Source organism: Callorhinus ursinus, unplaced genomic scaffold, assembly GCF_003265705.2.
Source record: "Callorhinus ursinus isolate GAN/ISIS: 27379988/994484 unplaced genomic scaffold, GSC_fseal_2.0 scaffold18, whole genome shotgun sequence".
Lineage (NCBI taxonomy): Eukaryota > Metazoa > Chordata > Mammalia > Carnivora > Otariidae > Callorhinus > Callorhinus ursinus.
Window position 1 is genome coordinate 5086503 of NW_027397080.1, and position 15579 is coordinate 5102081.

Below are 15579 nucleotides of genomic sequence, written 5' to 3' on the forward strand. Positions count from 1 at the left end.
CCCATGGCAGTAAGTTCCTTGTGCCTGTCTTTTTAGTTCCCATCCTGGTCTTCTGAGCTTATAAAGAGGTTCTCTTGCCAAAATCCTAAAATTCACAGGATGAAAGCCAAATAATGGTGAAATCTGTTAGGATGCCCCTTCATCCCCATGCAGGGTTTCCTCATAGAACTTCAGAGTTCTAAGATGATACAAATGTTCATAATTAATTGAACTGAGACCGTTCTTCAGTCAGTCAGTCAACCCAGATTTTATTGGCTGCACGACACCAAGTTCTGGTTTAGGCATGGAGGGTTCCACAGTAAACAGGAGTCCAGGTCCTTACACCTAGAGTTCACAGCCTGGTAAAGAAGAGGAACAAATAAGCAAACGGTTCATTTGTGGCGATATGTACTTTCATAGGACAAGTTCAGAGTTCAAAAGTTCAAACCAGATGGTCAGGGAAGACTTCTGGGAAAATATATCTAAGCTTGGACCTGAAGCAGCAGGATAACCCGGTGAAGATGCCACAGAACCAAGATGATGGAGGAAGGGAGTGATGAAGAATGCTCCAGTTGACTGACTAGCATTTGAGACCGTGAGGGACAGAGGATCAGAGGAACCGGATGTCTGGCACAGCCGAGATCCGCGGTGGCAGGGAGGCTCGTGGGAGACAGGGCTGCAGTGGAGACAGCGGCCCAGTTGGAAAAGCTAACTGACCATGTTAGTGGTTTTATGTCACTGAGCATCGAGGACCCAGGGAAGGGACATAGTCAGGCCTGTGCTTCAGAGAGGTGGCTCGGGATCCTGTGTGGGAGAATGGATTGGTGTAGAGTGACACAGTAGGCAGGGAGACTAGCTGGAGGTTTGTGTAGGACTCTGTGAGTCCTCTTAGATTTGAGGATAATCCTTTCCTTCAGTATCCAAATCTAAATAGCATAAAATGAATCCCCACCCCACATAATTCAGACTAGGTTTCCTGCTCTGACTCAGTTCTTATCCCCTTTCCATGACCACTCTCCTAGCTGACAGTCTCTCCCTAAGCTGCTTTGCCCCAAACATTTGATCCAGTTCCTCAGCCTTCATTTCCCTAAGGAAAAAACGAATGCAAGGCTGTTGAGTGTAATAAACCTATACTGAAGTTTTTTTGGGGGCGGGGGGAGGCAGAATTGCCACAAAGAACAGCAAGCATTTTAACATTTTTGTTTTATCTTAATGTTTATCAGTGGGGTGCTTGGGTGGCTCAGTTGATTAAGCGTCTGACTCTTGATTTCGGCTCAGGTCATGATCTCCAGGTCGTGGGATCCAGCCGTGCATCAGGCTCCACTCTCAGCGGGGAGTCTGCTTGAGATTCTCCCTCTCCCTCTCCGCTCCTCCCCCCACTTGTGCTCGCACGCACTTTCTCCCTCTCTCTCTTAAAAAAAAAAAAAAAACTTTGTGTTAATGTTTATCAGCTGTTACAGGATATATCTTACTGGCCTCATTAACCTTAGGCTTCAGCCTGCTGCCATTTCTGGGACCCACGCTGAGTTTGGGGGATCTTCTTCTCTATTCTCTCTTCCTTCTATCCCATACCTCCTCCTTTTCCAGCTACCAGCAGGCAACTCCCAATTACTTTATCATGTAAAATAATTTCATTTCCTTTGGTCACAGCTTTCCCCAACCTTATCTTTCATAACCAAAATTATATAAAATAACAGTGTACTTATATAAATGAAGAAACCATGTAGCCCACCCAGATCTACACTTTCAGCAACTCAGAGAACAAAGACAGATGCTATTGGTGGAGCGATTTGTGCCATCTTTCCTGTGTTTTTTTCTGCCTTCCTGTGGATTAATCCAGTTTTTTTATGATTTTGTTCTATTTCCTTGTTGGCTTATTAGCTATAACTCTTCATTTTAGTCATTGCTTTAGTTTATATTACACATTTTTTTACATATCACTATCTACCTTAAAACCATAATCATATCCCTTTACATATCGTGTAAGAACCTTACACCAGTGTGCTTGCACTTCCCACCTCCTGGCCTTTGTGTTATTGTCACTGTACATTTTACTGCTCCATATATTTTTAAATAGGTAATTATCTCCTTTTTTTTTTTTTTTTTTTTTTTTTTTTGGTAGCGAGAGGGAGAGAGGTGGGGAGGCGGGGCCGGAGGAGAGGGAGAGAGAGAATCCCAGTGCGGGGCTCTCTCTCACAACCCTAAGACCACAACCCAAACCGAAATCAAGAGTCAGTTACCTAACTGACTAAGTCACCCAGATGCCCCAGTAGGTAATTAATTATCTTTTAAAGACTGTTTTAACATAAAAGAAAAAATATTCTTTTACTAAAAAAGAAAAGATTCTTTTTTATTCACCCTTTCATAGTTAACCATTTCTGGTACTCTCATTTTTTCATTGTAGAGCCAGAGTTTCAGATCCCCTTCCTGCCTGAAGGACTTTACCCTTAGCATTTCTCCTTCTTATGGTCTACTGGACACAAATTCTTTCAGCTTTTGTATCTTTGAAAAAGTCTTTTTTTAACCTTTGCTTTTGAAAGATATTTTTGCTGAGTTAAGAATTGACATTTTTGTCGTTTAGCACTTTTTAAAAGATGTCACTCCATTGTTTTCTGGTTTGCATTGTCTCTCTGAGAAGTCTGCTGTCATTCTTCTGTTTGGTTGCGTGGTCTTTTTTTTTTTTTTTTCTGGATGCTTTTAAGGTCTTCTGTTTATTATTGGTTTTTAGCAATTTGATTATGCTATGCTCTGGTGAGGTTTTCTTCATGCCTCTTGTACTTGGAGTCCACTCAGCTTCTTGGACATGTGGGTTTACAGTTTTTACCAAATTCGAAAAAATCTCTACCATTCTTTCTCCATGTATATTATATTCTGTCACCTCTCCTTTGGAGACTCCAATTAGACATATATGAATCTTCTTGAAGTTTTCCCACAGTTTATGCTTTTAAGAAATTTTTTAACCTTTTTTTCTGTTTTATTTTGGATAAATTCTATAGCTATGTTTAAGTTAGCTAATCTTTTCTTTTGCAGTTTCTGATCTACTCTTAATCCATCTCAATGTATTCATCTCAGACATTGTGTTTTCATTTCTAGAAGTTTGACTTGGGTCTTTTTATATCTTCAGCATTTCTGCTTAGCCTGCATAATCTTTGCTCTGCCTTCTTGAGCATTTGAAATATAGTTATAAACACCTCTCCAGTGCTCTGGTCCATGAACTGTAGCTCCCTCGACCTACCCAGACTCAGCTCCATCTCCTCAACTCCGGGAGCTCACTGGGCTCTGTCTGATCTTCCCCTCCCTACCCCTGGGTCGCCTGGGGACTCCAGACAGTGAGCTGAGAGCAAGCCTAGGGCTCACCTTATTTGTTCTCCCTTTTCAGGAATCACTGTCCTGCACTACCTGATGCCCAATGTCTAAAAACTGTTATTTCTTGTATCTTGTCTTTTGTTTTTAGTTGTTTCAAGCAGTCAGATATATCTAGTCCCTGCTACTCCACCTTAGCTGGCAGTGGAAATCCAAAATGTATCCTAAATCCATGTCCATCAAATCATCTCTACTGCCTTTGCCATTATCCTCTCTCTCCTGGCCTGAGAGGTCCGTTCTGGCCTACTTGGTCTCCTTACTACCTCTCTTGTTCCTCTCTGCTCCATTTTCTACTTAAGAGTCCAAATGGTATTCTTCGGACATAAATGAGATTATGGCGCTCCCCCACCTAAAACTCTGTAGAGGCTTTCTTAGAAAAGCCACGTGTTTTTGCGGTATTCTGCATGATCTGGTCCTTGTCTACCTCTCCAAACTCATCTCTTCCTTCTGTACATTTTAGCTACACTGCTTTTCCTCATTTCCCCAAATACTCCTAGCTGTTTTCTACCTCAGGATCTTTCTGCAAGCGACCAGACAGCAGCACTTAGCCATTGCACCAGGGGACCTACAGCAGATCCTTTTCCATGATTAGGTTCTACCCAAGCCAAGTCAGCTCTTTGGTTCTTCCCACAGAATTCTCTGTGGGTGAGAGGGCATACTGGGTCATGCTCCTATCCTTTGCAATTTTTCTTAGAGACTGAATGTTTAGGTAATGCTTGGGATTCATTAGGGCCACCAGTGAACCCTAAAACCAAGCACATTGTCTAGCACACCTCCACTTGGACTCTTCTTCAGACCACAGCTTTTAAACATCAAGTTGTCAGAGACACTTCGCAAGGTCTCCTCATCTACTCCTTTTGTTATTTTCTGTCTTAATACCCTATTCCTTTGCTTAGTAATTTTTGCAGTAGCTTCTCATTTTTTATAATCTTGTACTTGTCATCCTTCCCACTAGATTAGTTATTCCATGAGGGGAGGGACAATATCTGGTTTTTTCCTCATTCTCAGTATCCATCACCCTGTCATATAGCAAGTATTTAACAATATTTATTGAATGAAAGTGTAGTAGAGGATGTGGGACATGTAGTTCAGAGAAGGATTTTTTTTAATGCGACAGACTTAAGCATACATAAGAACTGTGGTAGTCTCTGGGTCCTGTGTTGGCGGAAGAATTTTCTTAGTTACATAGACTAGTTTCCTTCATTCATTTCACCCCAGGAAGGGGAAAGCATGGTTGTGAGTGCAGAGTCCTTGAATCTCAGAAGTGAGATTCTTTTCAAAAGACCCAATCTATGATCCAGTTCTCTTCCTTTCCCATGACTGCCCTTAGGGTATTTGTCTCCCCCGACTTTTCTCCAGACTGTACATTCCCAGGCTCTTTCTCCTTTGCGTGATTTCTAGACTTCTCCCCACCAGTCTAGCCATCCTCCCCTGGGAACTCTAGTTTTTTAAAGTAGCCTTGCAAGGTGATACTCAGAGAAAATCTGCTTCTCACTGAAAATCAGTGGGTAAGGAAAGGTCCTTACCTGTCTGTTAACCTCTGCAGACCCCTTCCCTGGCATAGTAGCAAGTACACAAATGTGTGTTCAGTGAAGGAATGAGCTCCCTCTCATGCTGACTGCTCTCATGTCTCTAGCACATCCACAGCAAATTTCATTTAAATTGATGTTTAAGTGTGAGGTTAAACATCTTTTTATAGACTGCCAAACTGAATCCCAGAAAAAAGGCAGTGATCACTGACCAGTGGTCTTGCCAGAAATAGAACTCAAGTCTTTCAGCCCTAACTTCTGACCCCTGGGCCAGTAGTTGCAAAATTTCTTTTGTTTTAGCAGCAGACCTCCTTGTTGCAAAGGTAAGATTATATGAAAACTCTGGGGTATGGAAGTGAAAACCAGAGCTGTTCTGCTAAAGCTGGGATGAGGCCAGGAGCCCTACTCACTTGGCCTCCCTGCGGAGGCCCCAGGAGCGCCATGGAGCCCAGCGGGAAAGCACTGCAGTCTCCCACACTGCCCTTGTCTTACTGAAGCAGCCCGGGCCTTGTCTGATCAGCTATGAGGGCTCTAGGACCTGCTGCAGCGCTGGGCATGATGCTGCATCTCCTGAGGAGAGATGGGATGCCATTGCCAGTCCCAGTGCCACCCATCCAGAGTGCCAGGCCCCTCAACTCAGATTCCCTGTCTCAGCTGCCTTTCCTAGCATCACTGAGGGGAAGACACGCTGACTTGCATCAGCAGCCGGGGAGCCCCTGGTGCTGTCATAGTTATTCTTCACGTCTGTGAGCTCAGGTGAGGCAAGCGGGTACTATCCCTAGTGCTTGCCAGGTAAAATGATGGCCTAGAAAGGTGAGGTCGCCCTGCCAGTGCATGCAGAAACTAGATTTCAGCTTTTTCTTGAGTTATTGCAGAGGACTTGGGTTTGCCCTCTAACTCTGAGTGAAGAAAAAATAAAATGACAACTCCCCACCTGGTAAAGTCCATCCCATTCCATCTTCACATGTGATGTTCTCAGCAAGACAGAGGGTGATTTTTTTCCCCCATTTTACAGATGAGGGAGCTGGTGCTGAGAAAACAGACAACTTGCCTGGGATCAAACACCTAGTGAAAGGCAAGAGCCCAGGCCTAGAACGCAGGCCTCCTGTCTGCTGCCTCAAGGGCCTGTTCTTTTCTCAAAAGTGGGACGCTGCTCTGGTCCTCTCTCCTGGAAAACAGGAATCTGAAAGCTCATCTGCAAAAAGGGGTGGGCTGTGGCTCAGGTGCCCAGAGCTGCTCCCTTCAGAACCGTTTCTGGGGAAGGGTTTCATCAGTCCCACTCCCTAAGAGAAGGGCCAGTAGCTGTCTCCTGCTAGACTTGCCCTTACGCCCTTGGTTACCAAGCAAGTTCAGGTGAGTATTAGAAAGGAGTCCTAAGGGGCACCTGGGTGGCTCAGTCATTAAGCGTCTGCCTTGGGCTCAGGTCATGATCCCAGCCAGGGTCCTAGGATCGAGCCCCACATCAGGCTCCCTGCTCAGCGGGAAGCCTGATTCTCCCTCTCCCACTCCCCCTGTTTGTGTTCCTTCTCTCGCTGTGTCTCTCTCTGTCAAATAAATAAAATCTTGAAAGAAAAGAAAGGAATCCTAAAATCCTAAACCATCTGGCCACAGAGGTCTTACTGTGTGCCAGACAGTGTGCTTGACTGTAGTGTTGATCATAGGCCCTAAGTGAGTCCCATCATTACCTCAACAGCCGACCTCTTAAGAACAACCGCGAAGGATGGTGGTGTGGCCCAGGAGCCAAGACGCCCTCCACAGGCAGATATGCTATGACCAGGGCTGGGGAACTAACCCGGTGCGGGCAGAGCCCAGTCAGTCATGGAGGGAGCCTGCTTCAGGTTCCGGAGTGTTCTATCAGGGACCGCCTGGTGTGGGGCCTCAGAAGACAGGGGCGTCCCGGGTTCCAGCTGAGGACAGTGTGGTTCCTGGAGAAGCACCTTGCCTACTGAGTGCCAGAGCCGAGTTCTAACTCCGAGTCTGGTGTCCATGGCCCCGCTCTCACCACTGTACAAGCCCGGCTTCCTTGGGGTGTTTCTGTTGAATGAGGCAAATACGAAAGGAGGGAGGGAACATAGGAGCAGACCCTTCAGAGACAGGCCTTTAGCCAGACACTGAAGAGCATTTCTGAAATGTCCTGCTAGAGGGTCACCCTCTAAAGGATCCTCATCTAAGCAAGTGTACCTCTTCTCCAGCACTCCTGTATCCTGGGCTGGCATTTTGTGTACAGGGAGGCAGCCTCTTCCTAAAATAGCTCTATTTGTTTTAAGGTTTTCCTTATCCAGAAAAAGCAAAAGACATCCAGACCAGAAGAAATCTCAAAGACTATCTAGTCTAAAAGGAAGAGTCTCTAAGGAGATCCAAGCCCAGAGAGTGGCATTGGGCTTGACCAAGGCCACCTAGTAAAAGCGAGAACCATGACTAGTACACAGGCCTCCTGAGACACAGCCCAGGGCTCTCTGTTTTGCTGCCTCTTGCTCGATCCGAATAGGTACCTGGGAGGCCAGCGCCCTGGCAGTCCTTCCAGGCTAGTTCCTGCTCTAACTCCGGTTTTACTCTTTTCCAGGTGAAAGCTTTGTCCTGGGGAATAGTCTGACCCGGTCTTTGGAGCCACACTCAGACTCAATGGACTCTACCTTGAATCCCACCAACCTTGTCAGCAGCTCCCAAAACCTTCGAACCCACGGGTACCGGCCGTTGGTTCCATCCTGTGGCCTCCCACTGGGTACCGCCTCAGCTGTGAGGAGGCTGTGCTCCGGGGGTAAGCTTACCCAAGTTCTCCCACCCTCCCTCACTCTTTCCTTCCCTCCTTGGTGAGCTCCGCTTGCCCCCTGCCTGGGAGTTGGACTGGGGTCTAGACTTACATTTGTGTCTGGCTAGGCACCCAAGAGGCAAATGAAGCTCTGGGATTGGTTTGAGAATAGTGGAAACTGAGAGCCAAAGGCCTAGAGCCAAAGGGACAGGGAAGGACACACCCATTCTTTATTAGCCATTTATTTGAACACCACCTACGTTTGGCATGCAGAGGCAAAAATCAATCACTTCTTGTCCGCAGGGAACTCATAGTCCTATGGGAGAGAGAAACACTTCAACACTTAATTGTATACCGTCATCTTGGATGGCTTGGGTGGTATGAAAAGATATGCTTTGGGTGGTATAAAAACGGCAAGAAGGAACACCTAACCCAAGCTTGGGGTCCAGGGGAAGCTTCCTTGAGGAAGTGACACCCTGTCTGCAATTCAAAAGCTTGATCATATGAGTGGCAATATCGGGGATCATAGGGGAGGGAGAGCTCTCCAGGAAGAGAGCACAGCAGGAAAAAGGGCAAAGATAAGAACTGGTACAGATGGCGTGCATGGAACTGCATGTACTTTGCTGTTGCTGACTTTGCTATTGCTGAACATAAAATGTCGTACTGGGACTTCAAACAGAACAGCCTGGAAAGGTCAGGGGCTACTTCATAGATGACCCAAATGCCATGATAGAGTTTGGAGTGGATCCTGCAGGCATTGTGAAGCTGCTGAAGGCTTTTAATTAGAGGTGAGACCTAAACAGGTGTGTGTTTTGAGTAGATCATTGACTACTGTGTTGAGGATGCATCTGAGGAAGGACAGACCAGAGAGACCAGTTAGGAGGTTGTAGAGTGGGCTAAACCAGAACAGATAAAGGCTTGGATTGGGATAGTGGTAGAAGGTTTATAGAAGAGTGAATCAGTTAAAAAAATATTCATGAGGCAAATTTAATCAGATTTGAGGATTGTGAGAGGGAAGGGAGCAGGAATGTCTCCTCAGTTTCTAGGTGGAGTGGTAGGGAAGATGGTAGTACCATTCGCTGAGAGAGGGGACCAACCATAGAAGAGAAAGAAGGGCAAGGAGACCCTGGGCCATCTCGGTGATACCCAGCAGGCCCTGGCTCTGCAGGGCTGATTCTCAGGGAAGAGGACTGAGCTGAAGATAAACATTTGGGAGTCATCAGCATATAGATGGTAGTTGAAGCTATAGGCTGAATGACTAGGAGTGTATATGTAGAAGGAAAAGAACAATTGACCAAAGATGGAGTCCTGGGGACCAACAAAGTTCAGGAGGTGGGAACAGGAAGAGGATCCCAGAAGGAGAAAAAGGAGTGGTCAAATGTGAGGCAAAACTGAATCTGGTATTGTGGTGGCCAGGATTAGAGAGAGTATTTTAAGGAGAGTGCAGCACAGCAGAGGTTTGGTAAAATGAGGACTGACGACTGTCCGTGGGATGTGGTGAATAGTGCGTAACTGACGACCTCAGCAAGAGCAGCTTTAGTGGAGGTGGGAGGTGATGAGGACAGAGTGCATGGTGGGGTATCAGGGAGGGTTTGAGAAAAAGAAAACCAGTGACCTTCAAAAGAAGGTCTTCAAGAGCAGGAGCACACTGGGCATGTTTATCGTCAGATAAACACAGTTGAGCCTTCCAAGAAGAGATGAAGAATATCGGGGAGAGGAGAGAGTAAGGTGTGGCTGTGGTGGGAAGGGTTACGACCAAGGGCACAGAAAGATGGATCCGTCTTAAGGCTTGTTCTCTGAGACTGGAGGGAAGATTGACGGTGGCCATGAGTGAAAGGAGAGAGGGCCGAGTAGGGGAAGGGCGCAGGGGTGCTCCCAAAGTGGACTGGTCAAGAGAAGATGGGGAAATGGAGTGAGGAGAAGGCCCAGCTGTGCTTGGAGACTAGTTTGTCAGTCTGCAAGAGACATGGTTTTCTTCTGTGGTTCTCAGAAACCTAGATGTGGGGTGAGAAAAGATTGTCTGAGAATTAAAGTTTTCTGTTGAGCTAAAAGGGCAAGAGGGCCAGGGGCGGGGGAGCATGCGAAGGAGCTGTGGAGCTGGGGGGACAGCTGTTTAGATCATCAGCACTGGATTTGGGCAGGGCGGGGAAGAAGCAAGGCTGAAGGATGGGGGAGGTTGTAAGTCTGATGTGCTAAATCTCTCTGTGTGGTGATGGGTTTAGTGGACTTACGTCCAGGGCAGTTGCTGAGATGGGAGGTTGTGGTCAGAGAAAGGGACGTTTACATTTCTGAAGCGGATTTGTTCCAAGTGATGGCAAGAAGCAGACAGTGGCCTTGGCAGGAGGTATTTGAAGTAGAGTGGAGGTGAAGGTCCCTGGAGGCTGGTGGCTGACTGGTGTGTGCCTCTGAGGGTAATGACAGGACGTGGCTGGAGCACAAAGCAGTGACCGACGTACCACACGGTCTTCATTTAACAAGGGGTAGAAGCCCAGAGGTCTGTAGGCAACGGTGATCAGCAAGAGCAGATGGCTGGGGACATATTTGGCCTCTGAGGAACATGAGCCCTCATAGGAGAATGGCCTAAAAGCAGCCATGGAGAGACAGGAGAATGTCACCTCCACAGCATGGTATGGCCTCCCCCAGCCCCAGGGTGTGGAATGGGAAGAAGAGTCCATTGACAAGGCCTGCAGTGGAGAGAGATGGCCTTGGGAGAGACCGTTTTCGGGGAGACTGAGCAGGAGGAGAGCAGGAGGAAGAGACCAGGATACCCCTCCCTGGCCCTCACCCCAGCAAGGCAGCGTGGGGCGTCGGGAGCTCTGCAGTCTGGGCAGAGCTGTGAGGTGATTTCCTGCCTCGAGTCTCCTCTCACCATTCAGGCCCCCACACTCCCCTTGTGCACGGGGGGCGTGGTGATATTGGCCTGGGGTTTTCACAGGAGTGTGACAAGGCTCAGATGGAAGCAGGGATAGGGGGTCACTTGGGAAGCTGAGTCATTCCCCAGGTATGAGGGCGTTACTGTCCCTGTCCTGTCTCCCAAGGCCCTCTCTGTTAGGAGTGCTTCTTGACTGCTGCCTCGTGCAGCACTGGCCTCAGGGCCACTGTTGTCTCCGGGGCACCTCCTCTCTCCCTCTGGAATGCGTGGGTCTGTTGGCCAGGTCCTGGTCTAAATCTCTCTTGATCCTGAAGAACCTCATAGGGCTACGAAGGATTCTATCTGTTTGGCACTAGAATTGTTTCACTCAAAGTATTCAGCTGTTGAGTCTCTCCTCTCATTTCATTAATGGAGGATGAGTGGGCATCAGTTTGTTAGTCTGGCCTCCTGCCTTAGATGAGCCTCACCTGCGTTAGTCATTCTCGGACTGAGACCCTCGCCTTCCTTGAGGAGTAACCACCAGCTGCCCTCATGGGATGGTGGGGGAGAGTCTTGGTATAGACTGTGTGCAGAAACAGAGATAGGAAAAGTCAGACTCAGGGCACTAACTTGTCTTCTTCCTAGCTGTGTGATCCTGGGAAAGTCACCTCACTTCTCTGGGCCTTAGTTCCCTCATCTCTCAACCGAAGATGATGCTACTTCCTTAGATGGCTGGTTGCTCCTGTCTGTATGCCTACAAAAGCAGAAGGGTGTACTCTTCAGCTGTCTCTGGCAAAGGGCTAAAAATCTCCTCCATTTCCCTTCACCCTGGGTCCTAGGTCTAAAAGTTGAAGGGCTAAAAATAGAAGGGCTGTTTTAAGGGGCAAACAAGCTGACGGGGGAGGGGTTTCCTTTATAATGTTCACATGCTAGACCCCCCTTCCCCACGCTCACACTGCCACCTGGTGTGTGCCACAGCCGTCTCTTGCTTGGACCATGATAGCAGCGGACTGGTCTCCCTTCTGCCCCCGTCCAGAGTCTAAGTCTTTTATCAACACAGACTCTGAGAGTGATTCTTTCTGCCGGAAAGTGGTTCAAGTCACTCCTCTGCTCAAAATGGACCTACTGCACAGAAAGTCAGTGGTTTTTCAGTGGCCTACGAGGTCCTCTGTCCCATGCCCCCCGCCCTGCCACACACCCCCCCTCTCAGATGCTGTCCCCTGCCCCTCCCTCCTCGTTCGCTCCTCTCTGGCACGTCGGCCTCCTGGTCTCACCTTACACGTGCCAGTCACTCTTCTGCCTCAGGATCTTTGCTCAAGTGTCACCATTTCAGAGGTGTCTCTCCTGACCTGCCGCCTGCCCTCCTGGGGTGTGTGTTCTAAGAGAAGAAAGCTGACAAACTCATAAATACATATATATAGATAGATACATCTAGATATATAATAGATATGTAGATATAGACATATAAAATATCATCATGCGTGTGTTTGATTCCTGGCTCCCCTGGGTCAAGGAAGTGGCTGAGATGGGCCGAGACACACCCATGAGTGTAGCTTCTCTCTGCTCCATTGTCCCAGCAGCTGGTTTCTCTGTCAGCGTCACGCTGGACTATTAGGGCCCAGAGATGTGGCTGGCTCACAGAGCCCTCTCCAACTTCCTGTCTGCCAGCGCCTCTAAAAAGCCATTGGAATTCCTGTGGCTGTAATCACCCTGCTTACTCCAGCAACTTCTCCCCTTATCTGGTCAGTGCCCAACTCTAAGTCTGAGGTGTAACATGCTGGAGTCTCTTCCCTAGGAGCAGGGCCAGGCCAAGCCAAGCGTGCTTCAACTTTTAGACCTGGGACCCAGGGTGAAGGGAAATGGAGGAGATTTTTAGCCTCTGCCAGAGATAGCTGACGAGTACACCCTTCTGCTTTTGTAGGTGTGTTTCAGCCCACCCTTCGGCTGTGCACCTGGCATCTCCTGAGTGGTGAGCATACAGACAGGAGCAAGGCAAGGTCCCTGCCTCGAGACAGAAAAATACACAAGTAACTAGTGTGTGATCCTTCATTCAGTGAACGAACCTGTTCGAACATCTGTAGCAGACCAGGCATCTTTTGCGTGTTGGGGACTGTGAAAGGAAAACCCTGCCCCCCTCCTGGGGTGTCTCCCCTACGCCCAGTACTCTACTCAACAGGACCTCACCCGGACACCAGACGTGCGGCTCCTCCACATCCCGAGCCACTGTGCCACACCCCCTGGGGGGCCGATAACTTACTCCATCCTGACCCCCTCTGGAGAGAGCATCACATCCCACCAGCCTGCTCCCCCCACCCACCCACACACCACTTCAGATGTGACAGTCGAAGGTCTGGGTTGTCACCTGTGCTTCTGACTGGCTGGCAGTCAAGGGTCCCATGATCCCCTCCTCGGGTTCCCTCAGGAAAACAGTCACTTACTAGGTTACCAGCTTTTTACGAAAGGATATAACTCAGGAACAGCCAGATGGAAGAGCTGCCCAGGGCAAGGCCTGGGGGGGTGGGCACAGGCTTCCACGCCCTGTCCAGGGGTGCCGCGCCCCCCACACCTCCGTGTGCTCACCAGCCGGGGGCTCTCCGAAACCCATCCTTTTGTTTTTTTATGGAATCTTTATTATATAGGCATGATTGATGAAGTCATTGGAGACTGTCCTTCCCAGGAAGGTTGGCAACCAGCCTCCATCCTCAGGGGCTTTCCAGAAGTCACCTCCTGACCATACTCAGGTGTGGTTGAAAAGGGCTTGTTATAGATAACAAAAGACCCCTTTATTTCTCTCACCATTTGGGAAATTCCAAGAATTTTAGGAGTTCTGTGCCAGAAACCTGACAGAGACCACATATGTATGTTTCTTATTAAAAACCACAATATCACAAGCAAATAGCAGGGCAGAAAATAGGAGAATACAGACAATAAACATAAATACATGAAATTATTTTAGGTAGTGATATGTGCTGGGAAAAGGGGAGAGTAATTAGATTGAGAGTAGCTCTGTGGGGAATGGAGTACTTTTATAGGAGGTCAGTGAAGGTCTCTGAGGAATTGATATTTGAAATAAGTATTGAGAAGGAATCAGATATGCAAAGCCCTGGGAAAAGAACGGAGGAGATTGAAGGTCAAAGAATAAAGCATAGCCTATTCAAGAAGCAGAAAGAAAGCTAGTGTGTCTGGAGCATGGTGAGGAAAGGGTGTGGGCAGGGGTTGAGATTCGGTCAAAGGGAGACAGGGCCAGATGATAGAGTACCTTCTAGACTGTGCACGGTAAGGAGTTCAGATTTCAGAGAGCCCAGATCCCACAGGGGGAATGGGAGGAAAGTATTTGAGCCAAGATCGAGATAAAAGCGCTAAGCCAAGCACTAAATTAACACTGAGATTCCTGGCAGCCCAGGCAAAACTGTTTTCTGCCTCTGTGCATGAGGCTGTCCCAAGGTTAGCTTCTCTCCAGGCCTTGGAAGAGGTACAGGGTATTATCCACCACTTTTTTTCTCCCTAGACCCCAAGGATTTGGCTCTATTCTTGCCCATCTCCCAAAGTCTCTCTAGAAATGGTCCCCAGAGCCAAGGCAAAAGCAGCCTTACCCCACAGCTCCTGCCACCTCCTCACAAGAGCTCCAGACTCCAAACTCATGGTGCAAACCTCTACCTTTAAAAAAAAAAAAAAAGATCTTTTCTTATTGTTTATTGTTTCTGGCACGAGGGCAAGCCCCCCAGGCCCCCACTGAACCCGTGTCATCCCCTTACTCATTGTTACCACTGACTCAGGTCCAGGCAGAGCCACAGCCTTACTGTGAAATTCTTCGGACCCTCTCCAGAATCAGATCTACTCTTAAAGAACAAATATTTGACCTGAGAAGAGTCTCAGACCCTGATCCCTTTGTGGAAGAACCCTTCCCTCCCTCGGCCACCTCCAGTTCTCTGCTCTGGCACTGCTGTGAGCCTCACCAGTAGGGCCATGGGGACACACCAAGGAGAGTGGTGAGGCGGGACAAACCAGTCCCCACCCGTTATAGCAGGTTCCCTCCTGTCCTGCAGGGTCGGACCGATACCTGGAAAGCCGGGATGCCTCTCGACTGAGTGGCCGGGACCCCTCCTCATGGACAGTGGAGGACGTGATGCAGTTTGTCCGGGAAGCTGATCCTCAGCTTGGACCCCACGCTGACCTCTTTCGAAAACACGTAGGTGCCCCTTCCTGACCTCTCCCATGTCCACGGGGAGTCTTGCTTACGAAACTTGTAGACTCTTAAAGGTCCCTTGAAACTGAGCACAGGAGACATCCTGAAAACAGAGACAGAATCTTGGGTCTCAAGCAGCCCTCGTTGCGCACTGAGTTCAGCCCACTCCTGTAGTGTAGGTCTGACTCAGTCACATGCCTGCTGGGTGCATGGCTGGTGGGCTCGGGCCCAGGGAAAGGACTCTTCTCTTTTCCTAGACGTGTTTGCTCTCCCATTTGCTTGCCTTGGCCTGAGAATCGGGGGCCTCAACCCAACGTAGAGTCCCCAGCCAGATGGCTCCTACTCTTCAGCCGCATCAGCCCCCCATCTTGTCCTTGCTCTTCTGTGAACCTCCAACATCTCTTCAAGTGACCATTTGGCTGGGTGGCCAGGCACTGTTTCTGATCCGCCTGTGGTGACCATACTCCTGATTTGGGGTGCAAACCCATTTCCCCGCAGCCCCTATTGCTTGGTGCTCTTCTGCCCTTTGAGCACTCAGAACAGATCTGCTGCCTTTCATGGATCATTTCAGTCTTTCATGCTGGTGGGTTTGGGGGTGCTCTCGGGTCAAGCCTAAAGATCTCACAGCTATTCTGAGCCTGGCTCACACAGAGGGGCCCTGGCCACTCAGGAAGGAAGATGACTTATGGGGTAAGAGTTGAGGATCAGTATAAACCAGTCTGGGAGAGGGGACGAGCACATGATTGGGGGGGTGTGCTTATTGGAAGAGATGGAACATAGCCGGACCTCAGTGGTTGGAGGGTGGGGCCACCGCCTCAGGCAGCAGGGAAAGGAAAGCAGGACGGGTACTGGGAAGAGCACCTGCTGGGCTCGGTAGTAGATGTTGGTGGACGGCGGCCACAGAAGCTGTGGGGAGCAGGTA

General features: G+C 48.7%; 1 protein-coding gene and 1 long non-coding RNA gene across 8 annotated transcripts in view; one reads left to right on the forward strand and one right to left on the reverse strand.

Moving 5' to 3' along the window:
• SCMH1 (Scm polycomb group protein homolog 1) overlaps positions 1–15579 on the forward strand; it is a 118658-nt gene that overhangs the window by 101814 nt on the left and 1265 nt on the right. For all 5 annotated transcript variants that reach the window (XM_073902803.1, XM_025856567.2, XM_073902805.1 and 2 more), the window contains 2 exons: positions 7435–7629; positions 14518–14660. In XM_073902803.1, the coding sequence (XP_073758904.1) occupies positions 7435–7629; positions 14518–14660 (338 nt within the window). The remainder of the gene's footprint in view (positions 1–7434; positions 7630–14517; positions 14661–15579) is intronic.
• Positions 226–14312, reverse strand: LOC141374411 (uncharacterized). 3 transcript variants are annotated; one of them, XR_012381273.1, is made up of 7 exons: positions 14227–14312; positions 14065–14128; positions 11746–11849; positions 11434–11596; positions 10960–11054; positions 7881–7936; positions 226–338 (listed from the first exon to the last, which is right to left on the reverse strand). It is a non-coding gene; the product is annotated as an uncharacterized lncRNA (long non-coding RNA). The 3 variants fall into 3 exon arrangements; XR_012381271.1 differs by having other exon boundaries at positions 11426–11596; XR_012381272.1 differs by having other exon boundaries at positions 11426–11596; positions 11746–11863.